The sequence below is a fragment of the Apostichopus japonicus genome, chromosome 6 (genome assembly GCF_037975245.1).
Source record: "Apostichopus japonicus isolate 1M-3 chromosome 6, ASM3797524v1, whole genome shotgun sequence".
Classification (NCBI taxonomy): domain Eukaryota; kingdom Metazoa; phylum Echinodermata; class Holothuroidea; order Aspidochirotida; family Stichopodidae; genus Apostichopus; species Apostichopus japonicus.
This window is the reverse complement of record NC_092566.1, coordinates 10,087,389-10,111,174: the sequence shown is the minus strand read 5'-3', so window position 1 is coordinate 10,111,174 and position 23,786 is coordinate 10,087,389. Positions and strand designations below refer to the sequence as shown.

Here is a 23,786-nt window from a genome sequence, read left to right as displayed (position 1 = left end):
CTCATGGGTGAAAACAGACAAGTGGCAGGATGTCTAGTGTGATCAATTGTGATATGTCTTGTTTCTAATTTTTGGTTTCTAATTATGAGAACATTTTAATTTTTTTGTCTCAGGTTTACTCGGGGAGGAAACGGAACAGGAAGAGGAGACAGATCCCAGTGCTGGAATCGGCTGTCCAAGAACCAGAGTCCAAACGACAGAAGACTGACGAAAACGAAAACGAGACGAGTGCAACAACTACCGCCAAGGTATCTGAGCCCACCTTGGCAGCGATTGTTACTCACGAAGAGAAAGGGTTGAAAGCAAGTGCTAAGAAAGAAGACACAGATGCCTCGCACTCTGAGGTGAAGAAGAGTGTGGTGGTCAAAGACCTGAGGCGCTCGCTTCGTAGTTTTACAGGGAACGTGAACAACCTGGAATCCCAAAACACACCGCTGGCAAAGGAGGTGAAAGCCAGCAAACCAGTAGGGAGGCCAAAAAACGTCACGCCCGCTTACCCCGTCAAGGAATATAAAAAATTGGGGCGGCCAGCTGGGGTTAAGCGGGCTACAACTGAGGGAGGGTCACCCGTAAAAGTTATCAGGAGGCGACGAAGGTGGAAGAAGACGGCAGTGTGGGAGAGGAAGAAGAAATACAAGCCGAAGAAACCAGTGTTAAGGCCTTTGGTTCAGAGTAGTAGTAATGAAGTTGTTAGTAAGGGGATTGGGGAAGGAGGGGAGATTCATACCTTTGGGTGTACCTCTGGCACCCAGGTCGCTCATATCAATCCATTTTGTGCTAGTACTGAAAATGCAGCTGATTTAAAGCAGGCCTTCACAAACCATCTGAAGGAGACCGAGAGTGCTCAGCAGGGAGATAACAGAAAGATCAACCATTCCGGTTTCCACTCAAACAGTTCGGACAGCGACGAGGAAAGGAACGACAACAAGGTGGACGACACAGTGTCGGACATCGAGCAAGTCAGGAGATCCGCCGATGACAACATCGACGACGACTTCAAGGCCGAGAAGATCGAGAAACTGACTTGCTTTGGCAATGACTACAGAGATCATCATTCAGATACAGACAGCAATCACGATAGCGGTGATGATAGCAGAGGAGAGCTGTCGGATGATGAACACGAGACATCGGACGAAGACGAGGATGACGACGACGAAGATGATGATGAAGGGATGATGGACCACCAGAGGCAGGTGATGCTTCCTCTCTGTAAACAGAACTGCTCGGTAGAGAAAGAGAAGGAAACGTTAACGGACAGCGAGGAAGAAGATCAGGATGTGGTGGAAGTCGCGAGAGAGCGTGTGGACGATAGGAGGAGGAAAAAGGAAGAGAGCGAAGCAAGTAGTGATGGGGACACCAAAACCAGTGTGAAGGATGACAATGAGAGCTCTGAGAATGGAGAGAGTGGGGGAGAAGAAGAAGCTAAAGATGAGGAGGCTGAAGCCAGTCTTGTTCAAAGGGAAGATCAAGCAATAGTGGAGAAGGAAAAGGTCTCCGGGCCACAGATTGAAGCTCCAGCCCCTCAGCTGTCTGAGTCAGAATCATCTGACGATGATAGTGTTTTGGTCGAAGACAAGCCTGAAGAGTCAAAGGTTCACGAGGACCATGCTAATGAGGATGAGGAGACGACTGGGAAGCTTGAGAATGAAGACAGGAAAGATCACACGGAAGGGAAAGAGATTCCAAAAGAGGAGAAATCTGAAGAGGGAGGCTTGGCAGATGCAGCAGCTTCTGCAGTCGTTTTGCCAGACGACGATAAACGTTCCCCTAAAGAAGTGATTAACCTGTCTGATGACTCGTCCGATGAAGCCTCAGAAAAATCAGAGGAGGCAGAGGATATCATTAACAGTGATCATGAGGAAATCAAGGAGAAAGTACCACAGGACGGTGATGAGAAACCAAACCACCGGGAAGAACAAGATGCCAAGGAGAGGGAAGACATTGCAGAAGAAGTTAGGAAAGATGAAGAAATGACCAGTGACATTGAAGAGCCAAAGTCAATCGAAGAAGAATGCCTAGAAACAGCAGAGGCTGTTGAATCTATATCCTATGATCGTCCTCCCCCTGCTCCTAAGCCACCATCAGTATATGACAGTGAGGAGGATGAAATAGAAGGTGATGTCGATGGTGAAGTCACCGACAACAACCTGGAGAATGGCGACGACCAGCACTCTGAGACAAGCTGGACAACGGCCGTAGAGCCGCCTCCTGTCATGAATCAGGCGGATCGAGAGACCAAAGAAGCCGTGGAGGGTCTGCAATCATTAGATGAGACCGAAAGCCACCATCCTGCTCCCCGGGAAGCGACAGCTCGGGATTCATCAGGGGATAGCGGGCAGGAGGACGAAAGTGAAGACACCAAAGGATATACAGGTCACGACAAAAGCCATCAAGAGAAATCTTCTTCCAGTCCGCCGCAAGCTGCTGCTGATGAAGTTGAAGAGATAATGCCACAGAGAGGTGGTGATGTGATCAGGGACAAGGTAGTAGAAGTTGTCGAGAGTCCAAGCAAACCAGCAGCTACAGGAGAAGGAGGAGAGGCAGGACTTGCTGAAGAGGAAAACATGCCAAAGGATGAAGAGGTAACTGCCATCATTCAGCCAAATATTTCAGTGTCGACAACAGACATCGGCAGTCCAGCAGCAAAGGAGTCTATTGCTTCAGAAACTGTCCAAATGATTGAGGAGGAGGATCAACCCAGTCCCACAATATCTAAAGAGTCTGATAATTTTGTTCCACCAGGACCAGTCACTGCCAGAGGCCATATGCCTGCTCAGGTTCGAAGAAACAGTTCTCAATCCTCCTCAACTGTTAAGAGCCCAAATATGAATCCCTTAGTAGAGTCAGTGACTACTACATCCCCAGGTGTCATGGTCAGCTCAGAGAGGCCAGTGGAGCAACCGATGCCAAGCGGCCCAGTGAGCGGGTCTCCTCTGAACCATACACTGCAGAGTATGAACCAACTTCCTATGAACCAGGGTTCCATCAACCTGAACCAAGGTTCAACAGAGATGAATGTCACTGCTGGCCATCTCACCCAGACGGTGGTCAGCATTAACCAATCCCAAAGCAGTATGGGGCCACACAGTGCAGGTAGTTCCGCCGGACAGGGCAACATCGGTGTGGTGCAGCACGGTAACGAGATGACACCCAGTCTGGGCCAGCATGGACCGGAACTGGGTCCAATGGACGGTGGCGGTCAGGGCTGGGACCAGTCCGGTATGACGACTCCGATGCAGAACACATTGCAGGAACCGATGGCCAACTACCAGTCGGCGCAGATGCCTCAAACCTCGACCAATCCAGACGGTTACAGTTGCATGGGGACGACCAACTCCATGTACCCCTGCAGCATGACTCCTGCAGCTCGCTACCACCACAGGAACAGGTGCATGGAAATTGCAGAACCCATGATGGCGGCCAATGCTCAGGCTTACATGGACGAATGCAGTTTCCAGACACAGGGGAACGTCAGTGGTGAGTATCCTCAGAGCCAGATGCAGAGCGGGAGTGCCGGCATGAGCGGTGGTGATTATAGCACCCAGATGGCAACCCCTATGGATAATACCACAGGATGTAGTCCAGGGATCGCCAGTCAACAACAGGTATGCAGTCCCCCCGTCAACCCTAGCCCTCAGTCCTGTGGACAAACCATGAACCATAATGTCTCCAATGTCAGCCCTCACATGACTGGACTGAACAGCCCGCAGCTTAACATGAGCATGAACAGTCCACATCAAGTGAATAATATCCAGAGTCCAGCTGCCCCTGGCTGTAGCCCCTCTGTCAGTAGCCACGGTGCAATGTGCAGTCCACAGATGAATACTCAGACACCCAGTCCAATGCAGGTCGGTAACGTGAACATGGCGCCCTGCGGCAACACGCTGGTGGCAGCTTCAGCATGCAGCCCAGTGGTCAACAATGCCCCTGTCCATAGTCCAGCCCTGCAAATGAGGAGTCCTCAGCAGATGAATGGTCCCGCAGTTCAGAGTCCTCAGATGAGCAGTCCTCAGGTGTGTTCCCCGGGGGTCAGCGGCCAGTGTAGCATGCAGCCTCCGCTCAATTCACCGTCTCGTACTAACAGTAATAGTTCCATCAGCGGATCTTACAAGGCAGGGTCCAAATCAAAGAAGAACCCATCTAGTCTCGCCAAACTGCAGCAACTGACCAACGATATCCTGCCTAATCAACCCATGCAAGTCCCCCGGTCCCCTAAGCCAACGGCTAACCTGACTCCACCCCAGATTCCCACACCGTCTTCACCGGTGGAAACCCAGCCGGTGGCTGTAGCAGCTCGCAGACAGAGGGCTGGGTCCGCCTCCCAGATGATGGCACGAAGAACTCCACCGGCCCAGAAACGGGCGATGCCGTACCCTCGTCAAGCCCAGAGCGTACCCCCTCAGATGCAGCACTTTGACCCTAACTTTCAGTTTATGAGCATGACGCCTCACCATCAGACCCACCCGATGACGTACCAGTACGCCCATCATAACCGGCAGCCGACGACAGCCCACCCGCCCATGCACGTGGGACACCCTGCACGGCGGTACAAGCCCCACTTCCCGCCGAGTCCAACACCGAGCTTTGAGCAGCACCATCACCACTCGGAGATGATGCAACATTATCAGACGCCGAGGCAGTTTGACTGTCTACCCTACGGCGCGCCGACGCCACCCATGAACGGGTACATGTCTCAACCGATGGTACCCGAGAGTTACGGCCACCCTCAAGCACCTCAGTTCATGGAGACCATGCCGATGCACATGGGTATGATGACACCACCTCAACCTGGTATGAGCCCTAACCAGTACCCTGCCAGAGGTTTCTATAGTGGGTATAGTCTATCACAAATGGGAGGCCAACACATGATAACCAGATGACCTCGTTGTGTTTTAGTTTTAGATACTTTGAATTAAGTTTCGAGAGAGCTACAAGAGCTTCGTAGAATATCCAAAAAGTCGTTGCTGGTATTTCCCAAAAGTTCTCTAGTCAGATGAGTAGATCGTAATCCTAGAAGTACATTGTTTTTGCTTTGCTTAATGGTATGCAAGGGTGACATAATTGTTCCTTTGCTTTGTTACCGCCCTTAACTTGTAGTGGAATCAAGACCTATACTTTTCAGTTAAACATGCAGTTAATCATTAGTAAACACAGACCTTTCGTGAGATGTAAAATTCACGTTTTAAGAGGGGTTTTGTCCATGAGTTATACTGTTATAATCATTCTCCACATGGATAGTAGTTGTCAAGACATGACTTTTAAAACAAGGGAGTGGTTTTACTATTAACAGTCAACTCTGCTATTCTGCCATGCCAAGTTTTATAATCCAGACAAACCTTCTTTTTTTTTTTTGGCTAGCGATGCCCTATTTGAAGACAGAAATGACAGTCTACAAATTAGCACTTACAAAGTAACAAGAGAAAAATTCAAAACTTATTAAAATTTAGCAAAGTTTGTATATTTGTGCAGATTAAGTGGTCTTTTTTTCTTTTTTTTTAAATTTGTGCAGTGCTGAATCTGAGAATGATAAAAAAAAAATGAAATGTTTTGTAATTTCCTAATCAAAATACAAATTACACATTGATTAGTAGCTGTGAGGGATGTATCTTTATAGTGAATATTTGATTTAATTTTCCCTGTATTTAAAAGTGTATTTATCTCATCAAGTCAATTTTTCATCAGATTTGAGTCAATTAATAGAGTACATACCACCCTTCCCCCGCCCCCAACTTTTCTGATAGTAACATTTTTTTTTACTTGACCAAAACCAATTTTTCAAGGCAAAAAATATGTGTTACTGTTATTTGGTAGAATGAGCAAAACTTACTGCATAATTGGAAGGGTATTAATTGTTTCAGGCTCAGGGAATCATAGAAGAGTGTGGGGGAGGAGTGGGGGTGGGGGGAGGGGTGGAAATAGATGCAAGCTGGAAGATTCCCTCTACCGATTCCACAAGTTTTCATTCATGAAATATCCACCACCCCTGATCACATCTTGAAAGCTCAATGTTTTGCAAGTTTTGTTGCTATCAAAGATAACCATTAACTTTATTAGAATCAGATGTACAAAAAAAATAGAAATGGTGTGTGTGTTATTTAGGTATGCAAATTAATGTAGTCTGTATTTGAAAGAATCTGCAAACTATGAGGTTGTTGCAATAGAGGGGATTTGAACCACTACACATGATTGGAAGTAATGTCCCAAAGCAATGTGAATAGCCATAGGCATTACCAGAAGGTCTACAGAACCACAATAGGTAACACCAGTGTGTGGCTATTGTACATAACCACAATAGGTAACACCAGTGTGTGGCTATTGTACATAACCACAATAGGTAACAACAGTGTGTGGCTATTGTACATAACCACAACAGGTAACAACAGTGTGTGGCTATTGTACATAACCACAACAGGTAACAACAGTGTGTGGCTATTGTACATAATAGGTAACACCAGTGTGTTGCTATTGTACATAACCACAACAGGTAACACCAGTGTGTGGCTATTGTACATAACCACAACAGGTAACACCAGTGTGTGGCTATTGTACATAACCACAACAGGTAACACAAGTTTGCAGCTGTTGCACATGTTCTTGTCAAACAAGACATTTAACATTTGTAGTAACTGATCCTACCGTGAGCTTCTGGTTGTGTGAGGTATGTAACGCTAGCATCGTTTCTGGATGTAGAATGTCAGGAAATGAACAGGGGCGACCTTACCTTGCTTTCCGGTAATCTAGCAAGCTTTTCTGTTTAATCACTGTACATTGTCACAATATTCAGAGCATTATTCATCGATCACCATTGAAGAGTTCATTAATATTCATGAAGTTAATAAAGTAGCTTGCTTCAACCTTTTTTTGTGTTTTATACTAGCAATATGCCAAGATATTTGTCATACATCTTACCAGCCTCTTGTCGTTGGTAGCAAGAATTCGTCGTGGTAGTTTTTTTTCTCTCGAGTTGACCAAAGGTAGATGCCCTTTGCACAAAAGTTTGTATACAAGTGGTTTGTGTATGTATTTAAAATCTTCTTGGCAGACTATTGGACTTAACTTATTATTAACAACAAAAAAATGATTATTTAATAATAGTTTAAATAAAAATGGTTGATATGTATATGATATGGTTCAAAACTTTAACAACGGTTCCAAGCGAGTGAAAATGGGAATGTGGAATAGGAAAAGTAGTCAGAGATGTCCAGACATTTTTTTTTGTCTGAACGAAGTGAGAATCTTTTGTAAATATTAATGTACATACTTTGTAAATGGAATGAATTCTATATTCAGAGATCTCTATCTTTATCTGGGTGTGTCATAAATGATAAAAAAACAACAAAAAATGATAATTAAATGCTTTAAATATACCAACTGTTTGATATGAGAACGAGAAGAATAAGAAGAAAAAAAAACTTGACTGTCTGGAGTTGTCAAGGATGTGTTTCTTTTGATGAGAAAGTGAAAGAAAGAGTAAAAGAACAATTTCAAAATGGAAAAAAGCAAAATATGTTTTTTGTTTCTACAAACTTGTGTGTTCAGGAATCTGTTTAATAGTATTCTGAAAGTGTTTGGGTGTTTTTTGTTTTGTTTTTTGGTACAGAGAGAATACAATGGGAGAGTGAATATACTGGGGCGGTAGATTTCAACTGTATATATATATATATCGTCCTAGATGCCACTTGTGGCCATCCTCTTTACATTTTGATAAGGTTCCTGGATAATCTACAATATTAATTTTTGCATTAAGCTAAGCCTGTCCTATATATCACACTACTTCACGTCCATTCACTTACAAGTTAACATGGTTGAACCCTTTTAAAAAAAAAGTGTTTATTTTTGTGTTTGTTTATTTTGCTCAATTTGGAAATTGTCATTAATTAAACCAAAGCTCTTTGCTCAGAGCAATAGAGAGTTTTAAGAATGTTACGAGAGAGTAAAAGTTTATTTCTGTAGTTACGATTTCATTGGATGCTATGAACAGTTTTCTTGACACACGTGTCAATCAGAGAGATCACAATCCATGGGTTGAAGTGGTTATGGATACTATCAACAAGCTCAGTGATAGAATGGTCAAGAGATGTGCTCCTCTTGTTGTCCATAAAGTAAGCAGTAGTTCTTTGTGCTTCACCCTTTTCACAAGAGTAGTTTTTCTCAAGACTGACCCCTTGGGGCTTTGCATAACGATATTACAAGAGGTAACTATTAGGCAAATAAAGTTTGTCTGAAACAGTTTGTTAGAAATCAAGATACACATTGGACAAATAGGTAACAGTTAATTTAGTATATTTGAACACAGGATGAAAATGTTTTTCTTGTTCAACAAGTCATCTTCTATATCATTTCTTGTTGTTTTTTGGGCAAAATTTCAGTATTTGAATTCCATTTCCAATGTCCCACGGGTGGATAGTGGGAAGGGGGTTTGGGGACGTTATCAAATCATTTGAAATTTTACGTTTCCCTCCCCTTTGCTGGTATTTGGAAACTGTCCACCTCACAACCTCTGGCAGGTCATTTTCGGGTGCTCAGCTAGGATTTTTGATTGCAATTGTAGCACTTGAGCAACATCTCCAATACTCACATGTCTGCGCACAACAATTGCACTCTGCTACACCTGGCATGGTCGGATATATCTATCAAATGGAAAGGTATAGCGATGTGTTTGTGTTATCTACTCTTCAAGGAATCGCAGGTTATCACTGCAACCTTCCATAATGGGGGCAGGGTATCATGTGACTGTTGATACCACAACCAGAAATCTTGTTTAACCTTAATGGGCTGAGCAGAGCAATCCAAGTCCTAAAGACATTATCATCAAATGAATAATGACTGTCCAGTAAAAGTGTGTTTTATTCCTTATATGATAATAAAGACCTTTGTGCTGTCCTTAAAAACTATTTGAAAGCGAGACAGCTAAGAGTTTAAAAGCTGTATATACTAGCTATTATCTGTTGGCTCAACTTTTATAGCCTGTTTTGCCTTAGCCAATGATTTCTTTTCTGGCTCCCAGGACGATATTCAAATTAGTGTGATTAATCCATCTTTGAAGTAAAATATTTTAATTAAAAGAATGTAAGTCATTTATGCTACTTGTTTATCTTTTTAATGTTGTCATTTCTTGTGGACTGATAAATATTCATTGTTCTTGTTATCTCTCTTGATATTATTTTTATTATTGTTATTTTTTTTTTCTTTCCGCAAGTACTTGAATATTCCTGAGCTGACAATATATCAAACACAATGAATATTCAGTTTTATTACAAACTAATGAATATTTATTTGTCTTATTTTGTAAACTTATGAATATGCATTGTCTTTTTTTTTTGATGATAAAGAGAACCATAGAAATGGTTATAAAGACAGTGTATTTTTTATTTCACTATTTTTTTTTTAAGTTACTTTTGTTTATTTCTTCAGAGTTGTGCTGGTTTTTTTCCCATTTTTTCCTTTCTGTTTTTGAAAATTGTTGTAAACACATTGGAACCTGTATATAGCGTGTTTTTGTTTTAATTTCATGTTGACAATTTCTGTAGAATTTTGAAAGGCAATTACAAGTAGCAAGTGACAAGAATCATTAAAAGTTTAAATTGTAAAATGTTGTTTGTGCCTTTTCTTGTGTCAGTTTTAATGTCTTCTCGACTTTGCTTCTGTAGATACACTGGAGGCTGAATATTATTATTATTTAGGTTAACAGTCTTGTTCAGGGCCAAGGCCCTCTCACACGACTGTACAACTTAACCCTGGTCATTGGTAACTTGTCACACCTACACACCAAAGTGTGCACACGACTTAACAACTTAACCCTGGTCATTGGTAACTTGTCACTCCTACATACACACCAAAGTGTGTAATACATAAAAGAGAATAATAAAAATGCCTTTGACCAACATACATTCGTTCTTTTCAACCAAAAAAAAATGGGGGTGGGTGGGGGGTGGGGAGGGGAAGTCAAGTAATAAGATTGAAGTGATGCAGTGGGTGGGTGGGGGGTGGAGGGGAAAGTACGCCAATGAGCAATCCCAACAGTGCCATTATTTGCTCATTACAATTTTTTCCACGATTATTGAAACTGTGAAGAAAGCAAAAGAAAATTCAAAACAAAGTTTTTTAATGTTCTTTTTTCCGCAGAAGATTTAGCTTCAACAAAGACAGTGTACAAATATGAAAATCTAATATAAGAAGGAAAAGAAAAGTTGAGAGATGATAAAGATTACTCGAGCCAACAAAAATATGTGATTAACATACGCAAAATAGAACTGATGTCGAAAGCAATGGATATAGATGAAGGGATGGATTTTTACCCTCACCACTTCCCCACTACGAACGAAATAACCAACTGGTCGTCCTGTAGAAATGTCTATCACATTATTTCACATACACTATACAATCGGTCCAATTTGAGATGGTGTTTTGGACGAGTGGATGAATGCGGTGGCATTTGAAGCAATGAGGATTAGCAATCGGGAGGTTCTGGGTTTGATACCCGGCCAAGTCATAGTGGTAAGATGGGTTTTCATCCAAGGGCAATCTACGATTTTCCCATCTGAAATGACATTCGAAATTGAAAAGATTCCAAACTTGAGTTTTAAAAAAAAATGTTGAATTGGAAGCCACCCGACCTGTAAGTTGTAATCCATAAGCCCTTGCGGGTTCCCCACATTTGTGGTCGCTTAAGCGTGGTAATAATAACGGCTGATTATATCGTTGTTATTATTATTGTTATTATTATTTGTGAAAAATGGACATACCAACTTACACATATTTTGGACAAGATTTTTGTACACAACACTTTTCTGAACTGTCTGAAATAATTTATGGTGACAGTATGATTATCTTTATTTAAAACAAAAACAAGACTGGTCTCAAAAGTCTTACAGGGATCTTAATTAAGTTGTCTCATTTTATCGCAAATTGCATATCACCAACGTAGTTCATAATAAAAAGGAAAATCAAGTCGCAACGTTTAATATCGACTTGCACACCTGGCATGTGCTTCGCATTTCAACCATTTCCTGCAAAATGTACCTCAAAGTTCATGAAGACATTTGATAACTTCGCATTCACTTGAAAAACGGTCAACTGATGACTCTTTGCGTCGGTCAGTTCAACAATTTATTGCAAATAGTAGAAATTATACCATTCCATAAAATCATTTTTCCGCATTTTTCAGAAATTTGATTAAACATCCCCCCTTTAAGTTAGATGAATAATTCATTCGTCTTTATGCGGCAAAAAGTTCAATTGTAACCGGTTTGTCATTCTGCAACTAATGCATAACTGAGGATTTGGCCGAATGTTCCTTGTGCTCAGTGGCGGTGCTAGGGGAATTGGTCAGGGGGGCGAGAATGGTCTGTAGGGGCGCTTCCGACACTATCTAAGCGGAGCGCCACCACAGGTTGGCGCGGAGCGTACAGAATTTTTTGAGTAAAGATACTCTCTAGATCGCTGGAAATGACCCTTTCCGGGCCTTGCTAATTTGCAGATAAACGAAGAATAAATAGGTGTCATCGCCATTTTGTCAGAAAATTACACCATCAAAATGTGACAAATGTCAATAGGTATTTGAGAGCGCAATAAAAAAAAGTCAATAATCGCGAATAAGTAAAAAGTGTTAACTAGCTGAAAAGGGCGCCAGTAGTCCATTTGAGTCCGTCGGGGGGGGGGGGGGCATCGGCCCCCTCTGACTGTATGGACGCTCCGCCACTGCTTGTGCTAGGGAAAACCTGTTAGTGCTCGATACACTTGAATGGATGAGCAAAAGATGCTTAAAAAATGAAAAAAAAAAGCGAAGATAAAGGAGATACGAAATAAAGATTCAGTGCTATTCACTATAGCAGAGGTCTTTCAACCTTTCACTACCGCCATACAGCATAATATACTTTATTACGGGCCTACAACCATCCTCTCATATATAGTCTTCAGCATGCATGGCTCGGGCTCAGTTAATGCAATCCACTGCAAAAAATGGCCAAATTCAAAACTATACACAGAGGTAAAAGAAAACTTGATACCTTGCAGGAAGCGTTACAATTTATCCCGCTAATATGATTACTAGGAATTTAAGTAACAAGAGGGTGGCGAACGGTCGCTCACCTTCGCTTCTCAAATAATTTGACAGAATTTTCATGACTTCTATATTTTATTAATTTACACAGTAATTAAGAAGGAAACCACAAACTTTACTCTCTGGCTTCCTGGAAATGACTCAGTTTATACATATCATTACGACAAATTGAATTAGGTGTAACTTGGACTATAGCCACAAACGTACGAGCTCCATCCAAGACAGACGAGCGCCACCACTTTATCGATTTTCCTTTTACTATGTGTAGTCTTGTTGGTATTGTAATCCTCGTTTATTATGAAGTGAATTTTTTTCTGCAATATATTCCACTATTAAGTAGGATTTATTTTGCATTTATGTACAAGCTAGAGCAGTCGCTGTTTTGATTTTCTCAAATTATTTTGAGAAAGACACTGCACATTGTTAACCTGTGTTAATATATAGTGATATTATTTATATTATTATTAAACCTATGCAAACCTTCTACCATCGTTAAATTCGACGCAAACCTATTATCGAATGATATAGTCCAAAATAAAACCAACCGGGGACGAATTGGACATGATCCATCAATGTGAATCTAAACCTTTTTCATGACGGAGAAGACAAATAAATTTGCTTTTAAATCTACTTTTAGGTGTTATTGTTTCATGACCGTATCAGATATATGGGTTTTTCTCTTGAGATGTGAAACCTAAAATTCGCTTTTTCTCCTCAGAGTTCAAATAGTTTAGCCACAGAGTATTTCTTACAGAAACTGATATTTATATGCAATATAAACTACATATCACAAAATATCGACCAACTTAATACGTAATTAAAAACTGTTAACATATATAAATTTATAGTTCAATATACATACTTAAAACTAAATTTGCATAATTTTGTTTTCCGTCTGAAAAATAAATATTCGAGTTAAGACGTACGGTATAGTTGTCAAAAACTCCCTATTAAATTACCGACTACTTTAGATCAGTGATTATGAGTTTTTAAATGTCCTTCTTTTCGTATATATGCTTTAGCCTATGTATATTTAGTTAATTGATATATGGCAATTCATTCTGAGTTATGTCATCAGTTAATATTGAAATTAGATGAATATTAAATTATATAAATATGCGAATTTAGTTTGTCGCAGTTCCCTACTTAGCCATACGTTTTAAAAAGATTGTGAGATACTTTTCAAGAAACGTCTCCCAGGAAAGAACCAGGGCACGAGAAACCAAACGACTGATCCGTCCTCAGCCTCAGTCCCCTTGCATCAACTTCCTGTGACTGTGTGATTATCGTGAGGTGTATAACACGATTACCCTAGAAGGGTAACAAATTGCTACACATGATCGTTGCCAAAAGTGTGAGAGGGTTATTTCATAACCAAATTCGGAATTGTATTTGCAAAGTATTAAAATATTGAATAACATACGTTAAAGAAGTTACAAGACTGCTATAAAAGTGTCAACTTAAATCGCAATTTTGGCACATACAATAATAAAATGGCTATTGGTCGGTGGGGGGGGGGGGGATACCCAGACTTTCTGCCCCTCCTTCTTTTTGGAAGCTGGTTATGCCCACTTAAATTTATTGTTGGCAGTGTAATGATATGTTTTAGGCCTACTGTTTTAAATAAATGGAAATCGACCTATCCCCTCTTGGATAATGTAACAGTTCACCTCAACACTTACTTGGTCATAGCTTATACACTTTAGTGGCTTGCACCGAATTACAAAGGTAGAGGGGCCCTGTGGTTGTTGAAGCTGATTGTAATGTATAGCGGAATCGGTGGTGGAGAAACATTAGACGTTCGTAGACGTCAAGTGGGCCTTCCGGGGTATATTTTTACTATAAATTGTGGAGTGTTAGCTCAGTGGTTAACGCCGTCGCCTTTCAATCATAAGGTCCCCGGTTCGAGTCACTCCCAGATTAATGTATGTCGTCCAGTTACAGAGTTGTTGACAATTAACAATTCATAATCATGGACGTTAAATATGAATGTGAGAGACTGACTTCGGTCAGCTTGCGGCTTTGATAAGCCAATGAGGCTTCTTCGCGAGTTTCTGCTTGCAGGAGGATCTAATATACATACATAAATTAGGTCTAATTCTTCCGGCTGAACCGTTTTCCCCGCCTGACGATGGAGAGGATTGCGGGAAAAAAAGCTAACCATTGTGAACGCCAGCTGTCTAAGTCAGTTGTGCTTCACCTCCAACTTCCCATCTCCCATACCACCTTCCTCGTATCGCAAAATCGACCTACAAGCTATGGTTGGATACCTTTCGGAACAGGAGTTGTCTCTGTACAGGAAAGAGAACGAGGGAGGGGGAGGGGAGGGGTGTGAGGGGGGAGTCACAATTGTAAATGTGTATGTATGTATTTTTTCACCTGTTTGATTTTCGCACTTGATTCTATCTTTACTTTTCATGAAGCTGGAACAAAGCTGAAAATCTCAGGCATCTCTGATTCCTTCGTTTTGTAGAGGTGTACTATGATCCGAGTAAAAAAAGAAAACATAAGTTAAATTTCTACACATGTTCAACGGGATTGCTACAGCGTCAATTGAAATGTTTTTATTAAACATGTAAATAAATTTGATCCTAGTTTTGTTTCGTAAGTACCACTGAATGTGTTTCTGATAAGCTACGTATGAATAATGCTACCCCTATTTTGTAATGTTATCTTCCTCCGTTTTCTCGCTTTCATTGCACACTCCGTACCACACACCACACATCTCATTACTAACCAAAACAACATCAGCTGTGCGCACGCGAGTAGCCAACATCTCAACACCAACAAGGAAACTAAACCTTCCGGTACCCTGTTTCTAATTGAAGAAAGGGAAACCAGTCATTTTTGTGCGATATTTTTTTGGGAATTTTCAGTTTGAATTCTTCTGATCAAAGGTCTTGGTGCTGTGGATTTTGCCATCCAGTTTGAGGACAAACGTAAGATTATTGCCTACATAATCGGAACTAATTATCTTCTATCAAATATCATTGTGTAGACCTCCGTAAGACCGGTGTAGGTCTTCCTTACAAGGAATGCGAAGGTTAGATTACTAAATCGCGCGAATTACGGTAATTTGACAGTCGTTTCAGCAAACATGGCTTCTCTGTTTCTTACCGTCAGGTTGGAGATAACGGAAGAATGTTACTGAATATGGAAATAAGCTTGTTGAACTTTGCTTTTGTTTTAGGCTTTGTCAATAGAGACCTTTCTGACACAGATTTACTGACCTAGCCTGGACGTTAGGCCTAGGCCCTACTGTTTTTTGCTCACAGAAGGACATAATACTAGTATATATGCTTTTATAGCACTCGGGGTAATGTTACATTATTTACCATATTATTCGGCCTATGTTGTCTTTACCGTAGGTGTGTGATTTCTACGAAATGTTTTCTCAGCTTTACCAATTATCAAATTGTCTGGCATGAGCATCTGGCATGGGTGATATGAAAAAGATTTTTATATTAATGAAATATCACTCAGGACATTCACATGCAGGTAGTTCTGACAAGGGTGTTCATAATATTTAAGAAATAATGAGGAATGCTTTCTCTAAGGCAGTTTCTTAAGTTTAGTAACTATTATTGTATTTACAGTGAAGGCCTATGATTCATTGACACTTTCAATTTCAACTCTGCATGGAACCATTTTCATGTACAGTAGCTATATTTATATCTGTCAAAACAATATTTACACACAAGTGAAAGGAAGTCCTCAACTAAGATACATTAGGTTGTAACAGCTTGTTCTCCTTCAGATAATAATTGGTAAACCTTGACAAGAAAAAAAAAATTACCATCGAAGTGTTCTCAGTTTCTCACCCTAGCATTACCTTGTATTACAGTCAAATAAAAACTGTTTCATGGTTATCTACTTATACTCACCCTCTAGGCAAATGCTTTAACAATGTTTACATAACAAGGCATAATTAGATTTGGAATTTCTGCAAGCTGTCAGTATATGCTTCCATGGTAACAAGCCTGGCACCTTATTCTTTAAGTTTTAACATGGCGATGGTTGTCCAGAAAATTTGTGACAACAATGGCACACATGTGGTTGTTGATTACCACAAGCTACAGTAGGCACTAGGTTGGTGACCTAACCTGTTCTGACCCTCCTTCTTTGGTTAGATTAACCTGCATTCTACCTTGAAAAAATTGCATGATAATGCAGGGTTACCTCACATGGTGGATGCAGTACCGTTCACAAAAATGTGCAGCCTGCACATGTACAGTATATACTGTACTTAGGAATTTGTTTTATGGAGTGGGACAGTTACTGAAGTGTGGACCTTTAAATTGAACATAGTCTTAGAGGATAGGGGGTCTATATTTGTATATAAGGGTGCTTATCTATGCAAAATGGTGTTCCACATTCTCCAATTATATCCATTTTCTGGGTGAAATTTGACATAAGTAGTTAACGTTTATGTCCACTGTGGCACGACAAACCATTCTCTACCCGGGACAATATGGACCTTTAAAAATTGGGGAAGGTGTGCATGTCTACCCCTGGCACCCCTCTTTCACTGATTATGGGCCTGTGCCTAATTGGGCTCATTTGGTTTATAGAATTGTAAGAAGAATGTTTGGCTTTGTCAATTTTCCTGAAGTATATTTGACTTTATCTTTGTCTGTCTAGACCAATTTTGCAAAATATCACAGATTTTTTGAGCTTGATGTGATCATACTGATTCATAGTATTCATAGTAAGTTAATAGTATTTTAGTAAGTGGCACCTTGCTTAACCTTTAGACACTTTAACTGTTAGTTCTCACCATAGGAATAAACAAACAAGCCATCAACATGAATTGTAATTTTCTTTTAAATCAATTTGTGTGCATAATTATATAGTGAATCAATGTTTACCATATTGTCTACACTGTAATAAATTTGTAAAAATCATTTTAGCGTGCATTAATAATAAACCTTGTTTTTTACCGTCTGTGTTAAGTAGCCATGGATGCGTTACAAAGTATAATTTGTGTAATTTTTTATTTACTTTGGTGCCACTCTCAACAGTACATAAATTTTCTACTCTGTTTTATGTTGAATATGAGGTTCTTAACTCATGTTTCACTGATCGTGTATGAAATGGAAGCTTTACGGTTACATTTTGTTATTTTTAAAAATAAACAAAAGCTAGATATAGTTTCAACTACATAGACTTAGTTTTTATTTTTAAAAATTTTTTTTTATCTTGTTTGGTTCTTCACCACCACAGATTTTTCAGGCTCCATGAATTGCCTCAATATGGGAACGGGAGCCAGCAGTTCTTCGTCAAGATCCCCTTCGCCGGAGCTAGTCAACAACCAACGAAATACACTCAGACATAACTCGGAGGATCGGTACCAGAAAACAGCTTTAAGTATGGATAGGTGGAAAGGACAAAATGTAATAAGCAATGACATAGCACCAATAATCATAACCAAAGATTGTTTCGAAGAATATCAATGTACGATGTTAACCGAGAAAGACCAAGGTCTGAAGGGCTGCATTGCTGATGGCATGCTGGTTCATCACCTTATTCAGGTAATTATAAGGCCTCTTACCTTACTATAGTGTTGCCTAGATACCTGATAGGCTATTATCACCTATAGTACAGTAGGTACAGTACATACACTTACATTGTAAACCTAGACCTACATTTTTAGTGCATCTTATACCTATGTTCCTATCACCTATGTACTAATTTGTAGCTTACCTATAGATGATCCTTTTTCCCCAGTTACCGGCTATAAATTTACCAAATTTACCACAATACCTATATAACAGAACTAACTGGATAAATGTTTCAGTACTTTTCATCTACAGACTGTATAAGTTTTACTTTGGTTATTTGTTGCTCTATTCTACCAAGGAATAAAGCCTAAGCTGGAAGATGTACGCACTCACTGGCATGTGAGATGTTGACTAATTGCAAACAGTAATATTAATGATGTAACTGAATTACACCTTTTTCATAAATTTTGAACAGACTATGATCTGGAAACATAAGAGAAGCTACAGCAATGGGATAATGTACTGTATGGTCATAAAATATATACCCAAGTACTGTTTGCATAAATATCTGTGAATATTTTTAATTCTTTTTGACAGTGATCATAGCTTACTGAAATGAAAAAGATATACTGTAATCCCACACTAAGCTAGAAGTACTCATTATATCATAATGTGTATCTGTTACCATGCAGATAAGGGGAGTTTGAAGTTGACTTGATCAAGTCAAATCTTATCTGTGATCCAATGTTATCCTTACTTCATACAAACTTACGTACGCCAATTAACAAACATTTATGGTACAGTAGGTCCAGTTGAGTAGTATGTACATACATACATTGTACTACATTGTAATCCTTTTGTCATACATTAGAAGCTTAGCGTTAGGATTAAATGAAATCTGCTACCTCTCTCGATCCTCGTTAATTTGTATTTATCAACCGTTAGGGTACCTAAGGAAAGATGTGATTATCATTAGTTAGAGAGCTGGAGTTTAAAGTAGTATATATGGTAACATTTCATGACTAAGGTTTAGCTATCTCATGAACTTTCCCATCAACCTACTGTAACAAGTGTACATGATTGGTAACTTTTTACTAAATGGCCACTTCCAGAAAAACCTCCCACTTTCTCTGCCTTTTGAATCTCCCTTTCAGGAGTTAAATTATATAAACAAAGAATCTCCATTCAGAAGGTACTTAGACCAATCACTTGATGGGTGATGCTGAGGCATTTGTTTGAAAATTTATAGGCTGGACGGATGGTGACACATTGTACGTTAGCTATGAAAGTGTTCAATTACATTATTTGGAATGATAATAAAATTGTTGTGTAACTAACTGAAAAAAAATTTGTATGGTAAGAAAGGCATGTGTTTGTTACGAAGGAGTAAGTATGAACTGTATGTGTTTGGAATGATAATTTATGGGGTAGTAAAAAAATCTGTTGTGTCACTAAAGGAAAATAAATTGCGTGGTAAATTTAATTGTACTAATTTTAGTGACATTCCTTGCTTAAATGGCTCCTGTCTCTGTGCCCAAAAGTAATCATGCCATTCCAAGTATGTGATAAATTTTAACTTAATTACATATAAACGTAAATTGCTTGCAGAATTTAGAGACATATACATTATTCATGGTTATAAAAGATTTAAGACTTAATCGTTTTATATGAAACTTGGTTAATTGACCAAGTTTGAAGTTTGGAACTTGATCCAATTTACTTTGAGGAGACGGTACTCCAAATACCTTTGGAGCAGATAATCAACAATTTTGTGGCAGCGTTACTCCTAGAGCTAAACTTTTGATTCTATTTTGGTGAGAGAGCAGAAAAGGAAATCTACATATGTGCAACACAAACATTTTTGCTAACATTTTCGAAAAGTTAGCGTCCACATTCAGCGAAGTCAGTTTTTATGTCATTTATTCACATACATTACATTAGCTGTGACTATTCGATACAGTAACGTATAAAACTGAAACCATCTTTCATGGAAAAGTTCAAAATTTTACCAAAACTGGTTTTGGGAGATTCCATTAAAACTCTTGAACATGAATATGACCAAAAGAGAAACAAAGCTTCGATTTGATGTTGTTTTTCATTTCTTTCATAATTATCGGTCATAAAAATCAAATCAAGTCCTCACGTAGCAGTTTTGTGCCTGCAAAAGCAATCTCAGTGAATGAGCTGTGTATCCATTATTCCTGTTGAAATGTCAATCTGTGGTAAAATCAGGAACACTTTCATTAACTCCCCCTCAGCTTGAATTGTCATTAATCTGGGTTTCGTGGTCATGTCTGATAACCATACATGTATAACAATGTGGGGCGTCAATGTAATCTCTCTCATGTATGATCAACCGTTTATGAATGAAAGCTCTGTCGATCCGTAAGACTTTAGTGCCAAAAACCCAGATGGCGCAATACATAACATATAAATCGCCATTTATATATAAATCATATAAGAGAAAAGCCCATTTTGTCAGAGAATATTTTGTCAAAACTGTACTCTAAAGTGACTTTCAAAGATATTCTGTTGGAATGATCAAATTCTCACCATGTTTTTGAGATAGCTATGAAAATTGTTCTTCTAGGGTACTATGGGATATATTCGTGTGATATTTAGTAAAAGTAGGCTGACTACAGTACTGTAAATGTGATATATATAGTACATGTATCCAAGAAATATTGTGTAACAATTACTGTAAAGTATGTGTATTTGGTATCTTGTTTTCATTCTTATAATTAATCTTTGATCAAGCTCAATTTCATTTCAAGGAACTGCTTACTACTACCATTAATTTAAAAGTCGTTAGTATACACCTCCCCCCCCCCCCCTCTAGTAGTAGGCCTACTGTACTATGTGATATGTGTATAAGAAATGTTGTGTAAACACAGGTCTACTGTAAAGTATCTAGGTATTCGGTAAAGTTTTTTTTTTTACTCACAAATTCACAATATCACTTTGATTAAGCTCATTCAAGTATCCCCCCCCAAGTATGATAGAAAATAAACACACACAAAATGGTCATGCATTTAACTGTTTGTCCCACCATCAACAGATTTTACCCTGGATGAGTGATTTAATTATAATTCAAGAGTTTTTTACCCAAAGAACTGTCCCTCTGTGAATTAAAAGTTTAATGCAGTATAATTTGGAGCATGGGAGCTTGCAAGCAATTAATTCTGTCCAAAATGTAAGCAGTTTTTTGCCCCAATATATATTTTGTAACCCAGACTGATGTTCTTTAAATGATAGACAATCGGTATCATTTGCATACTGTATATAACAGTAAATACCTGATTACCTACTAGGCGTTTTGCACACCCTCTTCTTTGTGTGTCCACCATCTGGAAGTCCTCACCAATTATGTTCAGAAGATATTTTAACCATCGTTTTCAACAATTCTTGTTATTTTGAATTTATGAAATAAAGTCTGTTAGGTCTACAAAAGATTTCCACTTACATTCAATCAATGTTATACTGTACAGTAAATGTTCTGATATATGTACTCACATTGTGCAGGAATTGAATCCAAGTTTTATTGTTTTGAGAGAGAGCTAGGGTCATCAATTGCTCATCATTGGTCATATTTACTTTGTTACTCGCTTACATGTCTCTGCATTTAAAACATTGATCACACCTTGTTTGTACTACAAAGGATTTCCACTTTATTTCAATCGATGTTACAAATGTAAAGTATATATCCTCACATAGTTGAGGAATTAAATTCAAGTTTTATTTAGTTTTAAGAGAGGGCTCATAAATTGATCATATCTGTCGTACTGTAATTTCTTCGCTTCTCGTTTGGCTGTCTCCCCACAACCTCAGCACTCTTGTTCTACCATGTGATGCCTAGTGTGCAATGGTAACGGTTTTAGCACTGTACACCCTCTACGCCTGGCTTCTTCTGGTCGAAGCCCCCCCTTCTCATTCTACCACCCCAAAGTGTATAAACGTGTTTGGTCTCGGAATTTCTGTTTTTCTTTGTTTTCATGCCAAATAGAAATCAAACTTCTGTCTTGGACTATCTGCATAACTTTCGGTTTTGTAGTGCCATATAATATTTTTCCCTTAAAGTCTTTTTTAAAGTATTTTTCCCTTACTGCACTAAAAGTTCAGTGAAAATAACACCATTCTATGCAATTTTCGTATCAATATTCATAAAACTTTTATTGAGTTATCTGTCGTTAAAAATTTTGAGCTCAATAAAATTTGCCAGATTTATTAACCAGTTTGCAGATTCTACAAACTTCAATCAAAATTTGCAAGCCCCGCCCAACAGATCATGCCCCAATTAAATCTCTCTCTTTTTGTTTACGACCATTAGGCCTAGGCTTCCTTTTACTTTCGTGGCTAGCCTGTCTTTAGATCCCTGCTCTTGTATCCTTGTCTCGGTCTTACCGATGTAGCTTGCGATATTGTGTCATTTCCTTCCATTGCAACGAATAGGCGTTTTCAGACGTTTCCTGCATGGAATTGTAAAACGTGGATGATACAAGTACTGTATAGGACTGCGTGATAAAATCTTGATCGGACTGCATGGGTAGACTATTTAGTTAACATTTGTGTAATGAACATGCTGACATGGGCGGTCGCAGTGATTTTACGGTAAATTGTTTGCGCCATAACGGCAACAGACAATAGATTTCTTTCTTTCGATTGCGACAGCTTTTCTCCATTACACCCCCCTGGTCAGAGTGCATTTAGAATAAGAAACATTGAATCTACTTCTGAAGTTTATTTTCAGAAATTCATCAGCTCATACACGTATTGAGACTTTAATGCAGTAAACTAAGACTACTATACATTGCAATCTAGAAATTAATTTCAAATTTACAGTACTTAGGATTCTTAAATCAGGTTGGACTTTTACAGGTTAAAAACACATTAACCTTTCCTAGCAAAATATTATTGGAGATTTTTTTTCTTATCTGTTTCATTATGCCCTAATATGTTTATCCCTACATGTATTAAATGTATGTTGAACAGATTGAAGACACATGCACATATGACATGGTATGAGTTGATGTCTATGTTTCATGCTAATGAATCTCTCTTTAGGAGGATCCTGTGTAATGATGTGATCGTTTCCTTCAAAGATGACAGTTTGTCTGACAAGCACAGATGTTTCCCTCCTGACAGTCATATTATAATCACACTATATTTTATCAAATATGATGCATTCGATCGTCTCTCTGGATATATCTTTAGCTGGCTTTTGTTCAAGGCAAATTTTAATTATTGCTTCGAAAATTGTATTGTATAGTAACCAAGGCTTACTAAGAGGCATAAAAAAATCACAATATTGCATCGTCATAGCAACTCTTTTAATTTGTGGAGGCACCTCTTTTTATGAAACGTTCACTTGATTGGAGTGTAATGAATGGGGTTTGGTTTTATACATGTATGATTGCATTAAACTACAGTATACTCAGGTCTTGCCAACTCCCGCAGCGAGCATACATGTATACGTAACTACAGTACACTGTTGAGATAATAATGATAATAATTATACAATGGATTTAAATAGCGCCAAAATCAGAGACGAGAAGTGAGCTGCTCTACAGTAGATGCTTAACAAAACAAGTCGATGGCAATCAAAAGAACAAGTATTAAAAGACGCTTGAATGTAGAAAGTTTAGTGCAAAATCTAATATGGTCTAGTAGCTGGTGTCACAGATGAGGAACAGAGGACAGTAGGCAAAACAACAGTACCTGTATCATGTTTGTAATGGTGAGTTGGGAAGAGAAAGGTAGGCCCTGGCAGAGGAACGAAGACAGCGACGGGCAGCAGGAGCATAGAGGGGGTTGGGAGGGGGAGTACACAAAATGATGAGTGCGGAAAGTGAGTAGAAATAAATAACATTAATTCAGTCAGCAACCGTTAATGAAATTCAGATCCGAAACTGAATAGAGATGATGATTATTATGAACGGTGTAATCCACTGCAAGAACTGACAGAGTGTACCCTTTTTTCACACTTTTTCCTCCCTTTTTTCCCCCATTTAACTCCCCCCCTTTTTTCCCCTTTTCCCTCCCCCCTTTTTTTTAATATTATGAGGTTCTCATGTAGAGTTGTACATATTTGTCGTACATAAAAAAAAATCATAACTAAGAGAGCTTAACTTTCAGTGATACGTTGAACCCTTAAAATTTACTGCTACCATAGTGTAGCTTACCTGTCTCCACTGATATTGAAACCATTTTCAAAACTTTGTCTCTGT

The 23,786-nt window shown here is 39.1% G+C and overlaps 2 protein-coding genes across 15 annotated transcripts in view; both read left to right on the top strand.

The window, feature by feature from the left end:
* The window catches only part of LOC139968943 (uncharacterized), a 74,115-nt gene extending 64,522 nt beyond the window's left edge, over positions 1-9,593 (top strand). For all 12 annotated transcript variants that reach the window (XM_071973569.1, XM_071973574.1, XM_071973572.1 and 9 more), the window contains one exon: positions 114-9,593. In XM_071973569.1, the coding sequence (XP_071829670.1) occupies positions 114-4,880 (4,767 nt within the window). In that variant the 3' untranslated portion in view covers positions 4,881-9,593. The remainder of the gene's footprint in view (positions 1-113) is intronic.
* Positions 9,594-14,783: 5,190 nt separating this feature from the next.
* LOC139968939 (paladin-like) overlaps positions 14,784-23,786 on the top strand; it is a 98,720-nt gene continuing 89,717 nt past the window's right edge. For 2 of the 3 annotated variants that reach the window (XM_071973563.1, XM_071973561.1), the window contains exons 1-2: positions 14,784-15,000; positions 17,285-17,592. In XM_071973563.1, coding sequence (XP_071829664.1) covers positions 17,299-17,592 — 294 coding nt within the window. In that variant the 5' untranslated portion in view covers positions 14,784-15,000; positions 17,285-17,298. Of the gene's footprint in view, positions 15,105-17,284; positions 17,593-23,786 lie in introns of all 3 variants that reach the window. The other variant, XM_071973562.1, reaches the window with a different exon arrangement.